At 33.7% G+C, this 24,860-nt stretch overlaps 1 protein-coding gene across 1 annotated transcript in view; it reads right to left on the bottom strand.

Moving 5' to 3' along the window:
• Positions 1–2,812: 2,812 nt before the first annotated feature.
• LOC110441224 overlaps positions 2,813–24,860 on the bottom strand; it is a 36,318-nt gene continuing 14,270 nt past the window's right edge. The window contains exons 3-12 of the mRNA XM_021484330.1: positions 24,156–24,298; positions 22,536–22,702; positions 12,705–12,730; positions 11,900–12,042; positions 10,472–10,638; positions 7,610–7,755; positions 5,328–5,406; positions 4,019–4,181; positions 3,539–3,695; positions 2,813–3,311 (exon numbers count right to left, since the gene is read on the bottom strand). Of these exons, the coding sequence (XP_021340005.1) occupies positions 3,241–3,311; positions 3,539–3,695; positions 4,019–4,181; positions 5,328–5,406; positions 7,610–7,755; positions 10,472–10,638; positions 11,900–12,042; positions 12,705–12,730; positions 22,536–22,702; positions 24,156–24,298 (1,262 nt within the window). The 3' untranslated portion in view covers positions 2,813–3,240. The remainder of the gene's footprint in view (positions 3,312–3,538; positions 3,696–4,018; positions 4,182–5,327; positions 5,407–7,609; positions 7,756–10,471; positions 10,639–11,899; positions 12,043–12,704; positions 12,731–22,535; positions 22,703–24,155; positions 24,299–24,860) is intronic.

The raw sequence follows: 24,860 nt of genomic DNA, 5'->3' as shown, positions 1-24,860 counted from the left end.
TATTTCGTTCTTTTTCGTTTCGTTTTTGCTATCGTTTTGTACTTTGCATAAATCCTCTCATGTTGACTATCTAATTTCCATTTTAAAATATTATCATTGTATGGTTTTGCTTGATGTGTACGAAAATTATTCAATTTCTGCATAGTTTTGTATAAACATTTTAATAAACCACTCTGACAATTATGCGTAAAAAAATGTATGCATAACAATTATGCGTAAATAAATGTATGCATGACAATTATGCGTAAATAAATGTATGCATGACAATTATGCGTAAATAAATGTATGCATGACAATTATGCGTAAATAAATGTATGCATGGTTTTGCCGTATAAAGAGTTTGACGGTACATTGCTTGTGTACCTTATGTTGTATTCGCGAAGTGATCTTTCGCAATTAAATCTTTTACAATGTGCACATACTTTGCAAAACTTTGGTTGACCGTCATGTGTGGTCCGTCACATATGACGATAGCTCTTTAATTACTTGCGATTCCGATTGTTCTCCTTAGAACATCTCCGAGTGACTTAGTACTTGCAAATGACAAGTTAAACAGGTCTATTCTGTTAATAAATCATTAATATTTCACTATAAGTTAAACTAAAATATCATTGAATACTATCGAATAATACCTGTCAATTAGGAAAAAGATGCCTTACTACAATTTGATGAATGATACCAACACATTTACATCCAGATTGAGTATATGCAAAGGAACTATTTTATCTGCGTCAGGATAACGTAAATGTATATGTTACTCTGACTATGTAAAATTATAACCAAACAAAATATGACAATATACAAAATGACATATTTTCTTTTATTGCAACCTTTAATTTTTTCCCTAAAATATCGTTCACCACTTCGAGTGTCTTGTGAATACTTCATTGTCGTAACCTCTATAACTTGATATATACTTTTAAATGCTACAATGCATGTAGATAAGATATTAAAAAAATAATAATATCGAGAAGTAACAGAATGATGAATCTGCTTTTCTATAAAACCGGGCTTTTTCTCATTTCTTACAATCCAGAATTATTCAATCAAAAGTTGTTTTTGTGTCTTGATAACATATACTGATACCAATTAATGATTTTCTGCTATTGACAGAAACTCGAGCAATGCGATGAATTTATAATTATTCTTACTACATGTATCCCTATGTTCCGTTTGATCATACAATACTCATGAAAAATAAAATCGAAATTAGTTTTCATTAAACTTTTCATCATCAAACTCTTTAAAATATTTTTTCTAGCCAAAGCCATATCCAAATACTACATGTACAAATCGTAAACAACCTTTCATCCGGCTTGAAAATACATGTTTAGTCAACCTACATTAGATGCTGGGCTTATCAAATCATCCTTCTTCCGTCGTCTATTTCTCAAGAAGTACTTTACAAAGACACACAGATCTTTCTATTATTATGCAAGTAACCCCTTATTCATAGTTTTCATGTTTTCATTTTGAGACTGATTGGATGAAACAAGAAGGCCCCCAGTAAGCCATTTTGGTTTTCGAGACTTCAAGTTTGGTATCATTCTTTTCTAGAGAAATAAACAATATTATCTCTCTGATAGAAAACTCTCAAACCCAGTCGTATGAAATTGATATATCTGATAAACAGCGTTATGTCAGAATATGTTGAAACACAGCAATAAAACAGAGTCAAATGTCATTTGCAATGTAAATAGCCATATATCTAAAAGAAAACTACTTTAATTGATTCTTTAACTGTATAGGTTAGTAAACAACGGTAGGCTAATCTACATTAAGTCAAACGCTTATGTTAACGTACTAATCTAGTTATGTTGTTTGAGATGTTTGGTCGGTTGAGGAGGACTCTGACGGAGACCTCTCTGGAGTCTCGAATGACTCTATCTGGCGTTTAACGTCACTACCGCATGGAATCACATAAACTCGGTGTCGGTTTTAATCATTTGTCTTAGCGACATCAAATAAGAGTTTTTCATGTATGTTCACCTCTGTACAAGTATTTTAGCACAAAGAACTTATTGTTTGAGCTGACATTATGACAAGCCATGCGACTAAGGAGTCACGACTACTCTGTATTTAGGCTCAATGCTCACGTCGTGTACAGTTCTATTTATATACATTGTCATCAGATATAAGGGGTATGACAACTTATCTGAAAAGTTTAAACTATTCGTGTACTTGAGTTGGCCTGCTTAACAGATTAAAATGTATCTCGCTTATAATAATAAGCACACGTGACTAGTCGGGTATTTTACACTGTCAGTTAGAAGAGATTGTTAAATTCATATTCTAGGTTGTGTACAAACTTAATTGTCAGTGTTGATGCCTTGTTTTCACTGCCTTATATACTAATCTGTTTAATGAAAATGTACCTTTTTAATCTATAAATTCATTTCATAAACTGTATTTGTACCTGTCTATTAGGCTCTTGGTTGATATTTAGAGTTATCACATAGTTAAAATAAGATTGCAAGACCATGTCTGACTATTTTAAGTCCCTGACGTAGAGGAGATACAACATATCCGACCGTAATAATCCAGGTTCCAGGAACCACACACTATTGGTAAAACAAAAACATCCATACTTCTTCGACGACGGCCGGTGAGACGTGGACACTGGACGTGATTTTCAGTATTTTGTACTTATGTGGAGATGGTCTTTACTCTCCACTCAACTGATCGAAATGTCATATTTCTTTGTTATATGATCATTAAGTCAAAAATAAATCATCATATCTAAAATATATATTTAGCTTACAATGATTGAGAGAGAGACCCCGTGTTAAAACAAATAAACAAAAAAGTTTAGTTATGTTTTATTATACATATATTTCCGTTTGCTTACATTCATTAAATGCTTTAATATATTGCAATATCGATGAGAATTATGTGAAAAATGCATATATATTTAAGAAATATGAATTTGTGCTATCAGTGAAGTGGTATGTAATTCGAATGACATTATTTATCAGTCATGTTTATGTTTTAGGAAAAAAACTGAATCCTCAATCCGGTCATCATCATGAGTTACAATCAGCCGTTGTCCTTCGTTCTGTTGCAAGATCACACACTTCAAACGCTATCTACCATCTAAAGCCAGTTTGCATTTTTATTATCATAACACCATGCAAATGAATGGTATGTTGGTTGGATAGTGTGTTCACTTTTACATAATAAGACATCGATATATTTACCCTATTTAATTACAAATTACCACATATTGTTTGTTCTCAACAGTTAATAAATGAAACCGATGGTTGTGATCAGCACGATGAATTTCACTAACTTCCTTCCAACCTGAAAGGTATCTGCAAAAACAACAAAGGAATTCTTCATATCTACACCACATGCAAGTATTATATTATTGAAGGATAAAAAAGTAATAGAAAGTTTGGAAATTGAAAAAAGGCGTAAAGCGAATTCCATTTATCATGAGAATCTCGCTGAACACTATTTTAGAACATTGATAAGCGCTGTATAGGTAATATCAAATTTGACCTATTTTCCTATCATTAAGATTAAATTGCAAGCTTACCAGTGGCCCCATTCGTCGACGTGCCTAATAATGTGTCACGGACGGTTAATTTCAACGTTGCATAGTGAACGGTTGATGGGTGTTTGCCACCTTTTCGTTTTTTGCTCATTCTTTTTCGTTCGGCGTTGCTCTGACTTGTGGTCGGGCTCTGACTTGGCTATAAAGGATGAAAGTATCAAAATATAAAACGAACATAACGAAGTCACTTTCTTTGGTTACCTGCAATTCTATCTGCATTAGAACTGATGAAAATAATTGTAATTAATATGATAATGTATCATTTATCAAATCACAAACGTAAATAAATGACATATTCTTAAAAAAATATTAATAATTATACATAAACTGTAAAGCCTTGTGAACAGAATTTCGAAACAATGTTATTTTCAGGAAGTTTAGGTAAAGCGGGCATTAATTAGCGTTTGTATTGATAACTGTTTTATTTAAAAGACAAACACATATGCTACAATAAATACTTACACATGCTTGAGCGCACACGTTAATGGTGCATTTCAAAAAGACTGTGTTGGAACCGACCAACCTGAATCCAGTTAGCGTGGCAATCTGGTTGACTTTTTTCCCGTTTATATTTTTTGATTGTATATTGTCACTTGTAAATTGTTCAAGGACTTCAGGTGTGCCTCTATAGAAATATGAAAACAAAGCATATTCAAATTGAAAGCAAATATAACCATATGACACTTTTTGGTTCAAGTTTAGCTATATCTTGTACGGTCTTACAATGTGCCAAACATTTAATATTAACATGATATCTAATACTTGTCTAGGGATTTATTTTCCATATAACAAAGCTCTTATGCATTCATTCTTAAATTCAAAAGAATACCCGTCCCCGTAGATTATTTTTCGAAATTTAAAACGAAATTAATCAAAGTGTTTGACACATCATTAAAATTAAATAGGGCGTGGCTTCTGCTGAAGTGCTGTTTTTCAAAATGTTTACGATAAAATCAAAATAGTCAAAACTCGTGTTCTCAAAATTATCTGGATTTCTTCCGTGTGTTCTTCGAACAGGATATAAATGAGACCAAAAATGATCTGCTGCCCTATTGCAACACTTTGGATCTTTTTCGTTTCCTCTATTTCCTGTCTGTTCTATCTACGTTCTGTGTCATGCAGTGTCTCCCTAGACCCCCTTCCTCGTATGACCCTGGCTGTTTTGAGAACGCTTAACCCAAACAAATACCTAATTTCAATGGATTAAATTAAGTCGGAAAAATTCCAAATAACGCTTAACCTTAACAAATACCTAATTTCAATGGATTAAATTAAGTCGGAAAAATTCCAAATAACGAAATAAAGCAACTTTGCAACAAGGATTTTAAAATGCAACCCTCTGTGAGTCACTTATATCAAGTTGTTTATGTGTGAATCTCCATCTAATAATTCTATTGACATCTGGGGCTATTTTGCCTGGGATTTCCATTACAAAATCGCATAATCAAGGTATTTTTCACCAAATCGCTGTATTGCTAGGCTGTGATCGTATGATTTTAATATAACGGTCGAGTTTATGTTACGTTACGAACTACAACAATAGGCAAAATATGTAAAACCGTGTTTCTGCATCGTACAATGCAAGGACAAGTACATTTCAAGTACATTGCACTGAAACACAATGACAAAATGCCATTGAAATCATTCACTAGCAATGGTATGCTATAAACAAGTATATATGACTGTTATGTGCAACGCATTGAAGATGCTGTATAATTTCATACAAAAAGTGCTTGTTGTGTATTGTGTGTAAATAAATCAAACAAATGACCTAGGAAAAATCGGTACGCTATCTGTGCTGCTATCAGTAGCAGCTGCGGTACATCCTTTCACTTGCGTGGCATGAGTTCCTGGAAATAGATCATGTAAATTTATAATCAATCCATTTTGATATACTTTATATTTAATATTAATAACATTGTTCACTGATTATTTTCAATTTGAAAAAAATAGATTACTGGTTTAACAACAATAACGCCAATACAACTTAAAATTGATATAACTAGTGCAAAATATGAACAAAGGGGATTTTAACATGGATTCCCTAGACAAAGTACCCGATCATAAAGGTCAATTCCAACAAATATCTCGTCCTAATGCCGGAAATGTTAGTAGCTATAACTATGGCAAGCCAACTTTACATTTATTCAATGAGCAATGTCGATCCTGTATTTCATCGAATTATATAAGATATCTTATTTAGCATATGAGATATCTTATATAGTATATGAGATATCTTATATAATATATAAGATATATTATATTCTATATGAGATATCTTATATAGAAATTAAATGAGATGCTATATAAAATATCTTATATGATATATAAGATATCTTATATCGTATATAAGATATCTCATTCAATTTTCTATATAAGATATCTGATATCATATATAAGATATCTCATATAGCTAAATAAGATATCTTATATAATTAAAGTCTCGTTACTAAATAAGATATCTTATATAGGAACGAGATTTTAACAAAATGTCGAAAATAAAGTCTCCCCGTCCGGAATATCTCGAGGATCTACGTAGGGACAGTAGGCATGTTGTAACAACACGTGTTCCTGTCGCCGCCATTATGTCTGAGCCCACTTCAAGAGTGCGGGAAATGGCAGCCTCTGCTTTGGCCGCTATAAGAGAGACAAGGCGAGCTAGGCCTAGGAAAAATACAGCATCCGTACCATCCCTCTCCGCCATTGCGACCAATGCAATCCTGAATGTGCTCCGAATGATTCTCGAGAGAGAAATTAGTTTCTTGTTTTTAATGCCACGAAATCTCATTCTATATCAGATATCTTTTATAGCTATATGATATATCTTATATAGAAAATTAAATGAGATATCTCATAGGCGTTATAAGATATCTTATATAGTATAAATGATATCTTATATACTTATATAAGATATCTCATTTAATGTTTATATGAGATATCTCATATAGGATATAAGATATCTCATATAGGATATAAGATATCTTATATACGATATAAGATATCTTATTACTAAATATGACTGATGCCCTTCACTGTAGTCGGATAACGTTTCCTATGTTATCAGGTAAATCTCGATAATTTGTCAATGGACACAATAACATCAGGACAGTTGTGTAATCTTTCAACGTACCAACAATAGTGAGCGCACATCATGTATACAGTACATCGTTCGTACACCGTCGTCACATCGTCCACATAACTGTGGAATTTAACAATCGTTCGCCCCGTTGTGCGCTTCTCTCCGCTCTTGTACGATTGGTTTATCAATATTTCGGAATGAAAAACAAATTAGGATTATGTTCAATTCAATAATGTGTGATTTACAGTATTACAGTGCCCGCTAGACTGTAAAGAATGGGCTTTGCTCCCAGGTCACAGAACCAGTCAGTTAAATGATGATTGACCGGAGTTTTACCTAGCCTGTGCCTGACGAGTTATGTAAGAACTCCGAGTGAGGAAACCATTACTGTCCAGGTACATGTTCACCTGTATATGGGACCTTGTCCATATGTGTTATTATTTACATGTATTGATTTGGACAGTTTAATAAACACAAACAAATAATTCTAAATTTAAGAAAATATAGATAAGCTATATATATGTAGCTGGAAAATATAGAAACATACTTAAAAATCTAATTTAACTGTTTAATCACGAATCTGTATTTATTGTTATTCCTCTGTTTACACCAACCACGATTGTTATCGCGCAACGTTTGACCATCGTGCGCACAAATGTGCGCAAGCAACAGTCGTCCAGGTTTTAAACTTTCGCACATCCTGTAAGGTGATACGATCACACAACTGTAAATGCACACTTATGTTTTATCGTCATCTTGGAACTTGACAATGCGAATTATCCACTTTTAAGTTTGGTTTTAGTTTGGTTTTTTTATATTCTTTTAATTACTCTTTGTTGAAGTAGCCCGTATGCAACATCGATGAGGTACATTTCATTAATTTGGCAATTTAAAAATATCAATGTGTATCAATAATTTGTAAAATAAATTTCACAAATGCAGCTGTCATATGTTTATTTAACACAGTGACATACCTGCACCGGCTATCAACAGATTATAGTTTCTGTTAAGACTTATAGTTGTTACGATTGCTTTTGCTCCCGTAGTTTCTCGCAGTTCCATTAACATGTGAATACTTTCTGTAGCATTTTTGGTGACTGGATTATCTGTTACCGACCCACTGCAAGATATAAAACAAATCAATCATAGTCATTGATCACTAAATAGTATATATCCCGATTCATTAAAAAGTCGTGAACTCGATTTACAAAAACAATCATTTAACAACAATCAACAAGCTTGTCTTATAATCTTAAAATAAAATTGCGACATTCTGAATAATACGTCCTTCTCTTAAAATATATTTGTATCTGCAATGAGTGATATGGGAAGGTGAATAACATTGACACCAGTGTAAAGAAAGAAACTTGATCTTCAATGAAATGACCTGATGTATCCCACTGCATGATCGTATTAAGCGATTAATGGGACACTGGAGAATCGGGGGTAATTTTCTCTGTCGTCTGTTTATGGGACATTGGAAAAATCAAGAAGAAACCTGATTTATCTCACTGCATGTGTATCGTAAAAGGCTATTAATTTTTGGGGCCCTGCAGAATCGGAGGTGTTCTTCCGTGTTTTCTACAAAGCGGAAATGGAAGAGACGAACATTGATTTGCCACTCCCACTTCAACACATTTGATCTTTATCGTTTTCTTTCTTTCCTGTCTCCTTTTTTTCTATCTACCTTTATTCTCTTTCCGGTGGTGTCTTTCTCGGCACCCGTCCCTTATATGACCCAGGATTTTGCGAAGACATTAATACCCAAACACACAAATGAGTTATTCAAGTAAAATGTAAATACAGAGGTGAGTAATGACAGGGTATGACATAATAATTTGATTGAAAAAAATGTACAATAGGAATATAAAATGTTATACTTAATAATAACTAGAAATTGATAGCTATAAAAACTACGGGATCTTCACATTAAGGGCCTGATTTGGACATATAACCGCAAAGCATATTTTAACTCTATTGACTTTATCCTCATTAAGGTACTGATCAAATTTAGATTGTTTATTACTACTTTGTTGTTTAATATAAATGAAAGAACCGAAAGTTTTGATTGAACGCCAAAATCATAAAAAGAATCAAGATGGATTTCTATAGACATTTTCATGTAAGTCAAGCCACTCATTGAAAAAAATGTTTAATCCCCTTGTTCCGGAATGCTCCTGGTAAACGGGAATTGGCCTGTGCTTTTTGCATATGTAGGAAAGTTAAAATGTTGTGACATGCTCGCCTATTTTGACTTTGAAAGTGGATTAATATTGGTGTTTGCAGGAATTGAATACGCAGCAATTACACCTTCTGACCATGCGCGACAATATATGTTAATGATTATATACACATCTGTAATTCAGCAACTGTAAGGAGGCCACAAATCATGACAATGACAGAAGAATAATAACAGGAATAGGAATAATAAGAGTAAGAAACATAACACAAAGCGATAGGTCTTTTCGCCATTTTGTAAAAAACAATCTAACTAGTAGAAGTAATTAATATATGTTTTGTATCTTATCACAATTCTATTTCTACTGAATCTTTTAATGCAAAACAATTCGACTAAACACTGGCATGTTAAACATGTTTTCTTTTAGAATATTCACATTTTGTACAGTTTCATATAACAAAACGCGTGAAATGTTTATGTGTGACGTTTCGACAGCTAGACCGATAAGTTATCTGTCTCTTTCATCGGACAATTGACCCGTTAAGCGGATGAACCCTGAGCTGTTACAAATGTATATAATGAAGATTAATTCGAACTCGAACGAGCTATCTTCTTTGAAGTTATCCTTATCAATAACATCATTATGCCGTGTAACTTGATCAATGATTGCAGATTTATCGATCTGCAACTCCGACTTCTTCGTTCCGGATCCATGTTTTCTTCCCCATTGGATTTTCGTATATTTTTTGGGTTTATCAAGTCGGACCCAAATCCATTTAACAGTTTTTCATATAAACGATGCGTCGGAATTACATCCGTTTCTCTTCACAATTTTTACAGCTTAGCTTAAGGTGTACAGCGGTATTGCGAAGCTTATCTAGGGTTTCATGCCGTCAAATTATACCCTGGGTGGTTTCAAATAATCCCTGTATGTAAGGGATGACCAGGTGATCTTTCATATGTGTTTCTTCTTAATTACGCTCAACGCAGCAAAGCAAAATAGACGGCGATTTTATTACTACTTTATACAGTATTATATAATTTATATGCGGTTTGTATAGTTAATACAGTTATAATTATGTTTGAAAGTTAAATAAGTACGCTTAGTGTATACATGATTCAATGTATTGTATGTTGTTGTGTAGTAAAATAAAAATAAAAAAGAGTAAGGAGCGCGTGAGGAGCCGATGTAGACCAATCATAGAGGGCGACGAGAAGCACGTGAGGAGTCGTGAGGAGCCGATGTCAGCCAATGATAATGCAGTTTGTGTGCGTATATAAGGTAGTGAGTGTGATAAATAGGTAGAGAATATCATTATTATGGGACCTACACCACGCTGGCTTATACCGGGGAAATTATCATTGGATTTAACATGTGCGCTTACCAATTATTATATCAATTATAAAGCGGAACCGTTTGCTTTAAGTCCAACTTTTTAAAACAGCATCAAAAAAGATTATACAAAGTAAATGTTCCATACGCATATCGCATTAACTTGTGTGGCTGTAAAGGCAATACAAAACATTATGTATTATTATGTATATCAGTACATGATAAATAACAACGTTAATATTAAAACGATATGAATAATTGATATCTGCTTTCGATAAGAAATAATAATGGAACGAAGATATCGAATAGTTCTTTAGTTCTTACATACTCCAAGGCTCCAACTTCGCCACTCGTGTAACATCACGTGTTATTTTATTGCATGTCAAGGTTACGGTCTTCGTTTCGCTCTTTGGGGTGAGAGCCACCACTACATGACCAGCGGGAGTTGTGTCCGGATTTGTCTTTGTTAAAACTAGCACAACGTCAGTATTCTTGAATAGATAATGATTTGAATTTAACAGAAAGTTATAATGAAGAATAGTGTATTTTAAGAGATATAACAGAAATTGTTACTGATTAAAGCTGCAGAAAGTTTCCAATGCAGCTGTTTTATAATGTAGTTAACCGTGTTTAGTTATCTGAACTTCCTCCTGTCCATTTTCGAATTCTAGATCACGGCCAATGACTTCTGAATCCGGCTTAAAAAATAAAGATTATCATTGCTTTCAAATTCCGATTTTCGGTACAAATATGATAATCTTATGCATAAGCCTGTTCATAGAGCTATGACATTGCAAAAATTAATCTTACTTGTGCTTGTTTGTTTATTGTCTAGGTTATCTCCTCTCGGTTCAAGAAAATGTTTTGGACATGCTAAAACGTCTAATTTGATATAGATTTGTATTTCACAAACGATACGGGATTTACCCGCCAATAAACTCAATAACCGTTATCCCTGCAAGATTGAGTTATCCTGTAACCATGTAGAACCATAGAACTTGACAGGTTTCCATGACGTCGACGACTATATTAGTGAGCGAAGGTATGTAATTTGTTTGCGAAAGAAACACAATCGTGTGACGTCTTGGAAAATAGAAGTGCGCAGTAGATTTAACAGTAACATTTATGTAGGGCTAAAACGGAAGACTTATTTAAGGATCTGAGATATATTGAACAAGTCCTTAGTTATAGAAAATACACTGTAGTTTTGAAATCAGGTAATGATAAACCGCTAGTCATATTCGACACAACCATTTGGAAAAATATTAAATAAGTCACAGAACCAACCGGAACACAATGTTTAATATGAACAATATCACTATCTGTGCATTTTTCTTTTTGAATCTGTATTATATCTTAATAAAACAAGATACATTCATGGTGTCTGACAGCTATACTGCAGCATATTGACGCAATTTCAAGAAGACATGTATTGATACCTAAACAAAATTTTGGGAAAATATTGTAATAAATAGGGATGATGCCGCAATTGTCATCATTATGGTTTAAAAATTCATACATGCTTGTGGTTGATTCGTGAATGCAAGTCTTTTGCCTTTTTTAATTTCTGTTAATAATCCCCAATCAGAACCCTGATGTTTATCTGAGAAGTCAAGTAATGCACAATTTGTAAAAAAATATCTGTTATTCATAACCAAATCATATTTGACAGGGTGTTTTTTTTTTGTCTTCTGACCCCGGTAAATCACTTTATATTTCGATCATAAAATAGATTATCTATATTAATCTTACGATTGCACAACCAGATATGGTAAATGTGTCAGTGTCTCGTGTTTTTATTATGACTTGTTCATGTCCACAGGTCGCCTTTTCTGGTAAAGTCCAAGGTGAACCGTGCGTTATTGTCACGGATAGTGTACCCTGTACATCACATGCTGGATATAAAAAAAAAAAATATTAAGGAAAAGTTGCTCAGACGATCACCTATTGCCATACGAGCACATGTTATTATGTGTGCTAAACTGATATAAATTATATGATAATATGTAACAACTCAATGAAAAAAATATACTTATCCATAACTAACTGAGATATTGAATCTGGTAAAAAGGCCGATAATCTTTGTTTTATTCAAATAGAGCCAATATTTAATGCAGAATAGGTTTGTACTTAATGCATTTCTGTACAAGGAAAAACGACACTGTCAGTACAAACGTGGTCATACTGTTATAGTTTGATATCTGAAGGTATAATTAAAAACATACAAATCGACTATTTGATGATTAAAAAGGGTGTTTTACGTGCGATAAACACCCTACATATTCTACTTTGATGACAACTACCTATTTTTGAAATATAATATCGAGAAAAAGAACGCATTATTAAATGAAAAGAGATATCCAGTTCAAAATAGGTTAGGTATTATATGTAACATTTATTTAATAATAGTTTTAATTGTGCAATATGTTATACAAACATAAAATACGATATCATTATGTTTAAAACAAGTTTCATCTATGTTTGTATCTGGTAAACACCATGCATAAAATATATGAGTTTGAGGTCATCATATGGATAAAATGTAAATGTTACTTACACACAGATTGTATAGGGTCTTCTCCTCTTAAAAAACAAATGAACGTCAAAAGTATCAGACATACGTATGATATATTCATCATGATCATAACCTTGTGATTTGAAAATATTTAAGAACACATTTGAAATATTCTGATGGAACAAAAAGTAATTACATGACTGCCAGCTCATTGGTTTTTCTAAACAGTTGTGTGCTGACAGCTTACAACTTATTTTCCATTTTGTCAATATCGTTGTTTTCTGCTTGAAAGTGTTAGCGTTCTTTTTTGTGTTGTGATGAGTTTCAACAATGCCATTCATGAACCAAAAAGCATCATATTCCCAAACTTATATTGGTGAAATCAGCTTTCGATTGATACCAATTTATTCAATACGCGTGTCTGTAGAATGTATCGCATACAGATAATTTGCATTATGATATTCGAAATGATAAGTATGATTGAACAGGAAAGAGATACGGGTAAGTATTTTGTTATGTAATTCATTTTCGATAGCATATTATATTAATTGTAGTTTTGGAGTTCCTTGACGATGTTTTCAATAGATATGTGTTGTAGTCGTATATAAATATGAAGTTACGTGTCAACAAGATGGATCCAAATTATCGTAAACGTTTTGGAGTTTCAGAGAACATTATTCGAATATTACGACAAATAACACTCTTATGAATGAAATATATGTCAATCTCATTTCGATCAATTAAACGGGATATTGATATACTGACTTGCATTGATCAATATCATATCCTACATTACATTTTTGTAAAGATTTATTACCGGACCTAGAAACTTGACCTGAGCACAGACTCTGAGTTCGAGTATATGAAAGATTTCATGATTACAGGCCCAGTTTGTTTGTTGCAGATAGGATATTATTGTTTTGGGCCTTTTTTTCATTCGCTTGGTACTAATATAGTGAACAGAAAACATTTGATTTTTCTCAATGCACGGTGTAACAGGCAACTTAGGTGAAAATTTTGTTTGACATTAGCTGCGGAACACATTGTTTGCTAGTGTGCCGGTCTACGGCCCGATCTGTCATAGGTTCGGGTACCACATACCGTTGCCTCTTTATTATTGCCGGTCATACGAGTCATAACAAGCAGTACACATTTACATTTAGCACACCTAAAAATGATTATGCGACATTTCTTTATAAAACATAATCATGGAACAATATTTTACTTTAAAAGGAAAACCGAAAGATATTAGTATACGCAAGTACTGTTCAGTTATACCACAGTAAGAAGTACACTTTTGCTGAATTCAACATATTATGCATGTACTACAGATGAAAAAGTGGAAAGCAAATATATTGCTTCACACTGTCACATTCGCTTTTACATTAAGGCAATGGAAAGGTGTTTCCCAACGCCATAGCAACGTATGTGACAGTGTAAAATAGTGACTGCGCAAAGAAAATGCGCGAACAGTTTGTTTCATCCGCCATGTTTTTGCATTGCGATTCATCGCCCATGTAGGTCGACAGGATTTATTTGCTTAGGTCACGTCACAATGTTCCTTGAACAGCTTAATCAGTGTTATCACAAACAGATGTTTTAAACTCTATACGTAGTCACCAGTCAATAGGACTTGTATGTTTAGAAGCCTTAGATGATTCGAGAGGGATCTAAAGTCTCAAGTTAGCTGGCATATGGTTTTCTATATGTTTTTTGAAATCACTTTGTTCTGATACTAATACATATGGATGTTATGATCATTAAATAGAATCGTTGAAAGGCCTTAATCACTAAAAAATATATTAAAATTGCATAGAAGAACGTTATAAAAGTACTTTGCTTTTCTATCAGTATTGTTGAAATATTAAGAATTTGCATATCATTTTGTTCGTTATGTTCTTTAACCAAGTTTATCTTAAGAATTATTGCGATCAATTCCTGTCAATTAATCTTTATCCTATATTCATTGTTCACAATAACATGACAATGTGTTATTGGGTGATAATGCAAAAAAGAACTTTTTAAGACGAATTTCGCCAAAAACTTTCGAATTAAAAGGTTACTGGTAAAAAGCGTTTTTAAAAAACAAAATATCTTAACCGTCTATATTTAAACTTGTGTTGCAGTCCCTCTAGATAACAGTACCAACTCAAAATGTTGTTATGATTTAATAAAAGCAAGTGTGTAGTATTTTTAACAGTTCCACATGTACCATTATAAGACCTCTGACCTACCTCACTACGGAAACACAACTGTCACCCACCACCACCACCACCACCAGTTATAAACATAAATATGTATATCATTATCATGTGTTTTTTTAATCTGAGTTAGCAACTATGAAATATGAACAAGAAACCACACTGTTCAATTAAATAAGTGTGCTGGGGAAAAATCTACAGCACACTGTTTCCGTGCCACGGCAATTTAGGCGATGAATGGCTGTGGTTTTGAATCAAGGCACCTCGTGTTTATATCGGGCCATCGAAGTTAGTCTTCTTTTAGATCCTTTAACAGATCATGTTCAACAGAACAGAAAAATAGCTGTCCTCTACAATTTCGTACATGTGTACGAAGCAGGTCATATCGTCCCAGCTCGTCGTCCAATCATGCAGTAATACGTGCCGAATTATCTAGCAATAAGCTAGTCCCGTTGTCAAAGTCGGTCGGTGGACACAATAGGTTTGGTTTGGTTTTATATCGTTTAAAGTCATATTCACAGCTGAGGTCATTTACGGACGTGCCTCTGTGACGTTTACAGAGGTTCGTATCAGTCACTTCCACTGAAGATCCCTATTGTCTATACTACAAGTAGATTTGTTTTGAGCTACCAGTGCAAATATATACAAATAAAGTAACTTGCATAAATGAGTACATTTTCTAATGAATTGATCAATATAACTGTTGTCTTAAAACACTCATTCCCTCTGAGTAATGAGTAATGTACAACATCTAACAACTATGAAATACATAACAACAAAATGAGTTCTCGAAATGAAATACTGAGTACCCCCTAGCCAATAAATGATTACTCCCTACCTGGGACTATACAATAAATCACCTTCTGTTAATTAGCAATACTAAATACGAACAGTTAACACATATCCATGAGGTGAGTACTCCTCAAAACGAGCACTCACTGCCTAAGGTATGAATTCAATAACCGAGCACTCACTATACCTAATGTATGAACTAATTAACTGAGCACTCACTACCTATATTGCATGAATTAGATATCCGAGCACTCGCTCTGACAACAACTAAACCGAGACTCTCAAAGTAACTACTGAGTATTATCAAGCTTTCACATACCAAGTGCTCCCATACACTTTATCTAGGTCACAGGGCAGACCCAAGGTATAATTCACAATCATGTGATGTTCACTATCATGTGATGTACCGATTACACACAGTTACCGTAGCGGAGAAGGTAAGCCCTGCTCAGGCACATCTACCTCCGCACTTACTCTTCAGTAAATTATATCTATACCTTTGCAGTAAGATACATGGAAGCCTTGTTCAGACACGTCTGTATCAATACTGGTATATTTACCGTATAACAAGTGTCTCTTTCTCTATTGGCGATCGAACAAGAAATGGGCTGCTTAAGTTAGCTTACGGCTTTCTATAGTCTGCTGCAATAGAAACTTAGCGCCACCTATGACTCTACAGTGCCATTAAAACGTTTACATACATTCTTACCTCCGTGTGATAGCGCGAATCTGATGCCGACTTTATAGTGCTATCTCACTGAAATACCATGCAGAAGGCACCCAGCACAGCATTCCGCCCTGTCACATTATACTGACAACGTGTGAACCAAATGTTGGCATTACCCTTCATGCTGAACGTTAAGCAGGGAATAACATCTACCATTTTTATGGACTTAAGTATGTCCCAGCCAGGCGTGGGGACAGAACCCATAACGTTCATCATTAAAGCTAAAATAGAGGAAATTGCCTAGCACGGCGTTAGTAAATACAAGGTAGTTAGAAGTAGAAGGAAACATAAAGATTCCAACTAATGCAATTGTTGCAGAAGATTGATTTAAGTCGCTGTTGTGTCTCCAAGTGGAGGGCACGAAAGCGAATCCCTAATTACTACTGTGATCGCCTCTAACGATACATTCCCTTTTCCGACCTGCAGGAGTGGTCGAGACAATTAAGCAACAGCATATTATAATTCGTCATCTGGTTTCTTAGGAAACTCCACAGTTTAGTATTTTTGTTTCAAATCAAGATCTACGGTCAATTTTAAAGAAAATCAATGCTTGTTAGAAATACTGGAATGTAAATTAAATTATTAAATATACGCAATGTGGAATTTTTTGTATTTTGTCACCATTGTCATAGAATCAACCTTTCCGCGAAGAAATGCTGTTTAATTAATGTTTTTTATCTTGAAGATGTTTTGTTTTTATACGGGAAAAAAACATTTATTTTAAATTTCAATGGTGAATGTAAAAGAACGTAAATATTAGGGTAACAACAGGTGTATTCTTTTCTCGATCCCCGACCTGCAGGGTGGTTGACACAATTCAGTCAACAGCATCTTTTAAATCGTCATCTAGTTTCTTAGGAAACTCCACATTTTAGTATATTTGTTTCAAATCAAAATCTGCTGTCGATTTTAAAGAAAAGCAATGCTTGTTAAACATGCTGGTATGTAAACTAAATGATTAAATATATGCAAAGTTGAACTATTGGCGTATTGCTCAACTGTATTTCGTCACCATTGACATAGCATCATTCTTACCGCGAAAAAGGCTGTTCAATTAATGATGTGTTTCAGGACGGTGTTTTCTTCTCAGGTGGGAAATTTTGAACGATTGACAACCGATGATTTTACTGACGGAAATTAGCAGCTGGTGGTGACAATAAGAGCGGATTTAGATAAATAAATTATCCACTTATCGATATAATGTATGTAAGGTATGTGCTTTGTCATTGTAGATATTTGTCAGCACCTCAAAACTATCAGATACCAAACCATGTCGGAGAATTCCACGTTTTCATATAGAGGTGCGCTCTGGCCCCACACCAGATATATATCTATTAAAATGCCAAAGTCTGTTGTCAGGGCCAGCCAGAGGAACTCGGGTTACGTATAACCCCAATAATTATCCTGGTTATTTCTAAATAAACCATTGTGTACCACAGTATTTTAACGTACCACAGAATATGAATGCCAATTACAAATGAATATGACGTTTCTCTCATTTTGTAAACAACATATTTACTGAACATATACATAACTGACGTTATAAAGCAATGGTAAATGATACACTCCAACGTGATTTTGTTATGGAAAGAGTTATTTCGTTCTACTACTAATAACACACTGCATATTGAAAATTTGAAATCATTATAAGGGCTACGAAATATTTAAATCTTAACTTTGCTTTATAAGGAAAGGAAGGGTCAACGCCTATAGAAATTTAACATCAGTGTTGGCCCCCGCTTGGAATTTAAAAACAAAATAGATGCAAAAATAATAATATCTTTCAACATCAGGAATTTCAAGAAAATTGGTCATATAACTCTTTTGATTAAAAAAAAAGAAAAACACAACTTTCTTTTCCACTTTTCCTCCAACTTGTCTATCTTCATTACCAAAAGCCCTTGGGTCTTGATATTTAGCAAGTAGGTTGTTCATGTGAATGGATTCTAATTTTGTAAACGTTGATGACCTTGACCTGCGTTAAAGGTCACAGATGTCAATGGTGCTGAAATAAAAAAAAATGTATTGGGAGTCAGACAAGGATACCCTTCCTTGCTTTATTTGTTTAGAGTTAACGATTATAATGTTATATTCCTCAATATGTTGTTTAGTGAATGGACAATAGGCCAAATGAAATAATAACTAGAGCTGTAAGCCTAAGCCAAAGACTAAATAATACACCCTATATAAACCAGAACTGTAAGCTAACGGCNCCCCCCCCCCCCCCCCCCCCGTAATGATTTAATCATATACAGTGTATGTCACTGACATACTTTTTGTACTCCCTCCCCATGCCAAAACATACTTCCATACAAAATCTTGTTAGCCGAGCTGAACCAGTTTTGCTAACATCAAAGGTTCGGAATGAAAACATACTATTTGAATGCACAATGTCAGGGGCAGTTACCATATCTGTAAACTTTCGTTGAAATTGGCTCCATAGTTTTCGAGGGGTTGTCAGGACAATTATTTTTCAAAAAAGGGCCATTATTCGTAAAAAAGGGTCATATTGAAAAAATAATACCTGGATGCACACCATCGGGTGGAAGTTATCATATCTGAAAAAGTTCGTTAAAATCGACCCCTTAGTTTTGGAGGACATGTCTGCACAAGAATTTGTCATCAAAGGGCCATAACTCTGTCCAAAAGATGAGAATGAAAACATAATACCTGGGTGCAAAATTTGAGGTGGTAGTTATCATATATGGAAATTTGCGCTGAAATTGGTCCATAACTTTAGAAGGAGTTGTCCAGACAATCTTTTTCTACAGACAGACAGACAGACAAGCTGATTCCAGTATACCCCCTTACTTTATTGCAAGGGGTGTAATAAAGTGTATAATAGTTCTGGTGCACGACTTGTACACACGATCCACTGTGCTGCTGTGTGACGCAGGTAAACGGATATCTTATATACAATGTATCAGAATATGTCACATGATCAGGGTGTGTTTTATGTGATCACCACCAATCAGAACATTGCAACGGGAATAGACATGCACATTATATGTATGTCTTTACGCATGCATGTATAATATCGCTATCTGTTTAAAGTATTCCTAATCACACATTTATCAGTTAAGATAAACAAACCTCTGATTGTTGTATCTGTATTATCTTTAACGAGGAACGAGTTGTATAGATGCTGTAAGCTTATTCTCTTGAGATTCTACTTATTGTTTGTAGTAGTTTTGCGATGAGGTGAATTTGTTGTAATAGGGAGAGAAAAGAGGCGGAAAAGTAAATCTTCGCCATCCAGCTGCAGATTTTTTAGCATGTTTAAAATAATAGTTTGTTTGAGGTAGCACCCTCACGTTATCTACAATGTAGTTACACTGCAGATTTTTAACATTTTTTAAAGTCACATATTTATAATTCTTATTCATTATATGTAATAGGCATGCGCTTTGAGGTTTGAAAAGTTGAAAATCAACTTAACCAAATGATGCAAAGCCGTGTTTTTCCAGGAAATGATACAGGATAGATTAACTTCGACTAGTTTAGAGTGGGAGAAAGATATTTCCATACGTGATGAAATCATGATATGCACCGTTATTTAAGTGCTGTTCAGAACGTCTGTAATTATTATTTAAATCAAATACAAGAAAACTAATCCTTGTTGTCCCGGAAGATATTTATCATTTTGGTCGTTTTCATTTTGTTAACACAGTATTGGTGGAGTAAAGCCAGTTTATAGTACGTAAGTAATTATATAATAAGTCGTAATTACGAGAAGTCTATGTTAGAAGAACAATATGTCCTACTGGTGAGTAGGTAATAAACAGGAGGTAATAACATGGATTTCGTAAGAAAGACAAATAATGGCATACTAACAACATTTAACATATAACACATACCACCAATCATCTTAAGCAAGAAGCAGACAAAACAATATTCAAAAAAGAGCTGAAGCGGTTGAATTATATTTTTCGAAATATGTGTTTGGGTTATTCAACAATAAGTAAATAAAATGAAACAAGATAATATGATTTCTATTTCCAAAGCAACTATATTTAACTATATCCATCACTCTATTAAAGCACCATAGCCTTTAACCTTTTACAAGCCGGAATACAAGAGACAGATACTGCTTGAGGTACAATAAGGTTTGTGTGTGAAAAAACATGGAATGTCAGCTACACATATTGAGAATATTCCCTGTGCTCTTATCTACATTCGTCTGTAATTTAAAATCGACAAGCTGTTAACTTAATATTATAATGATACACAAAGAACAATCAAACGTGGTTTTACTTATAAAAAATAAAAAAATAAGTGCATACTATTTATATGGCATAAACACAATTTATATACATGATTATGTATATATTGCAAATTTGGTGGTTTATAAGTAACATACAATTAAAAAGAACATCTATCGATATCAGTGTAAATATAATCCTCTTACAAATTAATAGCGTTGTTTGGTTTCGAACATATCTAAAATAACTAATGTTGAAGGTTATAACATCAGAAATGTCTACTCATAAAACGTTAAATACTACCGGAAACAACATGTAAAACGGCGATACTTAAACCAAATGTTACTGTAACCACGGTATTTGGTAGATGGAATTCAGATATAATTATATTTTTTGCAACTATGTGCTGGACATTGATGTTGTAACACTCATGAAGTGTTCATCTCATTCATAACATTGCCAAGATAAGATTGCCAATTCTCAGTGAATGTTATTTTCCGCTTTTCTTTAAACAGTAAGTATTGTGTTATTACATTTACCGAGACCATTGGACGAAGGGAGAAACGATAACAACAGGAAGAAATGCAACTAAAGCAATCAGTCCCCAAACTCGTTTTGGTGACTTAATAAACACAAACAAATTAATTAGAGTGGAGAAAAATGACGCAGTTTCAATGTGTCAGTCTGTAAATTATCAGCAGCTATCTTCCACTTAGTGTGTCGATATGAACAAGACTTATGAGATTTATTTCATCACTGCATCTATTCAAACAGGTATTAAGGATGATATAACATATATTAACCCTTTTAGACGATCATCCCGCATCCGGTATCGACACTCAAGATAAAAAGAAGATATTGTCAGATGTCTGAAAACGGAATTGGATATGTTTTTCTTTGAAGTTAAATTAGTCCCTTGTTTCCATCAGACACATTGAATAACGTTCAGTGCCACACAAGGCGTTATATCAAAATGTAATGCAATTTAAGATGAGTTAAAGAACAACTAATGTGATTCACATTCCTCTCCCTTGAAACGATATGACACATAATCGATAGGTGATCAATATATTTCCGTGGTTCAGGGTATTTTATGTAAACGCTTGTATCTGCATACCTGTAGTATTTGATAGTTATTATAACGCAACAGTAGATATGTTACGAGCACTTATGTATATACTGTGAAATATTAATAGGAAAATTATATGTATTTTCTTTACGTCTTATTTTACTTTTTGTTATGTGTCAACAATACCAATTTCGATCAACGTTTCTACCTTCATCTTCATAATTTATAAGAGTAACTTAGGTGTACGCTTCTATGTGAAAGAATATAACTTCAAGAATAAGCTTTGTATGTATGCAAACAAAGTATTAATTATTTTTTCTAGTGAAATATCAGGAAATTACTTGCGAACTACTTGTGAGTAAAGGAAATTTAATCTTGATTATCTTTTGAAAAGAATCGTTATCAACAACAAAAAAATACAAACATATTGGCAATAAAACACCGAACAATGTATAAAAACAAAAACACATGCTACAGAGGATATCCAGAATGGATAGTTACACCATCCCGGACCTACATACATAGCGCCCTGGGAGGAAACGCTACATATATACCTGCTAACCCGAAGAAATGTTACAAAAATATTCACATTTGTTATGTCAATAATAAAGTGGAACCGTTTGCTTTGTCTAAGTTCAACTTGTTAAAACATTTTGAAAACACTTCTTATTCAGCAGCATCAAAGAAGATTACAAAAAGTAAATGTTCCATACGCATATCACATTAACTTGTGTTAGCCGAAAGTCATTACAAAACATTATCAATATACAATGTATCAGTACGGGATAAAAAGCAACGTTAATTTAAACATTTGATTTGAATATTTGATATCTGCTCTCGATAAGAAATAATCATAGAACGAAAATAATGAACAGTTCTTACATATTCCAAGGCCCCAACTTCGCCACCTGTGTGACATCACGTGTTATTTTGTTGCATGTCAAGGTTACGGTCTTCGTTTCGCTCTTTGGGCTGAGAGCCACCACTACATGACCAACGGGAGTTGTGTCCGGATTTGTCTTAGTGAGAACTAGCACAACGCCATCACCCTTGAACAGATAATGATTTGAATGTAAAAAAGTTATAATGAAGAATAGTGTATTTTAAGTGATATGACAGAAATTGTTACTGATTAAAGCTGCAGAAAGTTTCCAATGCAGCCGTTTTGTAATGAAGTTAACCGTGTTTAGTTCCAAACACCTATCTGAACTTCCTCGTGTCCATTCTTGATTTCTAGATCACGGCCAACGACTTCTGAATCCGGCTTAAAAATTAAAGATTATCATTGCTTTCAAATTACGACTTTCGGTACAACTATGATAATCTTATACATCAGCTTGTTTTTACAGCTATGACATTGCAAAAATGAAATCTTACTTGTGCTTGTTCGTTTATTGTCTCGGTTATCTCCTCTCGGTTCAAGAAAATGCTAAAACGTCTAATTCGATAAAGATTTGTATTTCCACAAACGATTACAGGATTGACATTCACTCAATAACCGTTATCGCTGCAAGATTGAGTTATCATCCTGTGACCATGTAGAACCATAGAACTTGACAGGTTTCACTGACGTCGACGACTATATTAGTGAGCGTAGGTATGCAATTTTTCGCGAACGAGACACAATTATGTGGCGTCTTGAGCAGAAGATATACGCGGAGTTAACTGGAGACATTTCAACGAACCAAGCACACGTTGATATGAATAGAAAATGAAATTTGAAAGTTATGAACCAGTAACAGAAAAAGACTGTAAAAAACGTTTTCTATTGAAGTCACATTATATGATAATTCTAATCGAGCATGAGTAAGTTTATCACTGATAGCGTTGCCATCAAAACATTCCTTGAATACGTTGGAACATTTATTATTTGCCAAACTGTAGATTTAGATGGTAACATTTATATTTGGCTAAAACGTAATACTTATATAAGGATCTGGTTTATATTGAACAAGTCCTGAGTAATAGAAAATGCATTTTAGTTTTGAAATCAGGTACTGATAAACCCCTAGCTACATTCGACAAACCCATTTGAAAAGAATGCAAAGAAATAATTGCCACTGAATCGTCCTGAAAACAGTATTTTATATGTAAAATATCACTATATGTGATATTTTTCTTGTTGAATCTGTATTAATCCTTAGAAAAGCAGGATACTTTCATTTGTCATTATGACGCAATTTCAAGAAGAAATGTATCGATACCTAAACAAATTGGTAAAGTATTTTAACAAATAATCTGATGCCGCAATTGTCATCATAATCGTTTTCAAATTTATCGTTTTCAAATTTCATACGTGTGGGTGGTAGCTTCGTGAATGTAAGCCTTACACCGTTTTTCATTTCAGTTATTAGTCCACAATCAGAACCTTGATGTTGATCTGAATGAAATATTTGTTATTCATAAAAAGTCATATTTGACATAGTGTTATATGTCTTCTTACCGGTAAATCGCTTCATATTTCAATTATAAATCATAGCAGATTATCTGAAGGAAACTTACAATTCCACAACCAGATATGGTAAATGTGTCTGTGTTTGTTGTTTTCAGCGTGACTTGATTATGTCTACATATGGCCTTTTCTGGTAAAGTCCAAGGTGAATCGGACGTTAGGGTCGCGGTCAATGTACCCTGTACATCACATGCTGAATATAAAAGCAAAAAGGCATACTTAGGAAAAAATGCTAAGACGATCACCTATTGTCATACGAGCGCATGGAATGTGTGCTAAATAGATATAAAATTATATGATAATATGGAACAACTCAATGAAAAAATATGCTTATCCATAACTAATTGAGATATTACATCGTATGATACTGGCAAACAAGCCGATACTCTTTATTTTATTCATATAGAGCGGTTATTGTGCATCATTATCATATGTTTATGAATGTTCAGTATCATATATATTTGTTGCAAAGGAGTCAAGCTACTTCTCGAAAAACGAACGTCTTTATTATGCAATTTTCACAAACATGTCGATTAGTGTTAATATCTAATGTAGAATAGGTCTGTACTTTATTCTAACGACAGTATATACGTGATTTTACTTCTATATTTTGATATCAGAAGGGAATATCATCAAAAACATACAAATCAACCGTTTGATGACTGGAAAAGGTGTTTACATGCGACAAACAACATACATATATGATTTTGATGAAAACTACCCATTTTGAAAATATAATATCAATAAACATTAGG

The sequence above is a fragment of the Mizuhopecten yessoensis genome, unplaced genomic scaffold, assembly GCF_002113885.1.
Source record: "Mizuhopecten yessoensis strain PY_sf001 unplaced genomic scaffold, ASM211388v2 scaffold715741, whole genome shotgun sequence".
Taxonomy (NCBI): Eukaryota; Metazoa; Mollusca; class Bivalvia; order Pectinida; family Pectinidae; genus Mizuhopecten; species Mizuhopecten yessoensis.
This window is presented reverse-complemented; position numbering and strand designations above follow the sequence as displayed.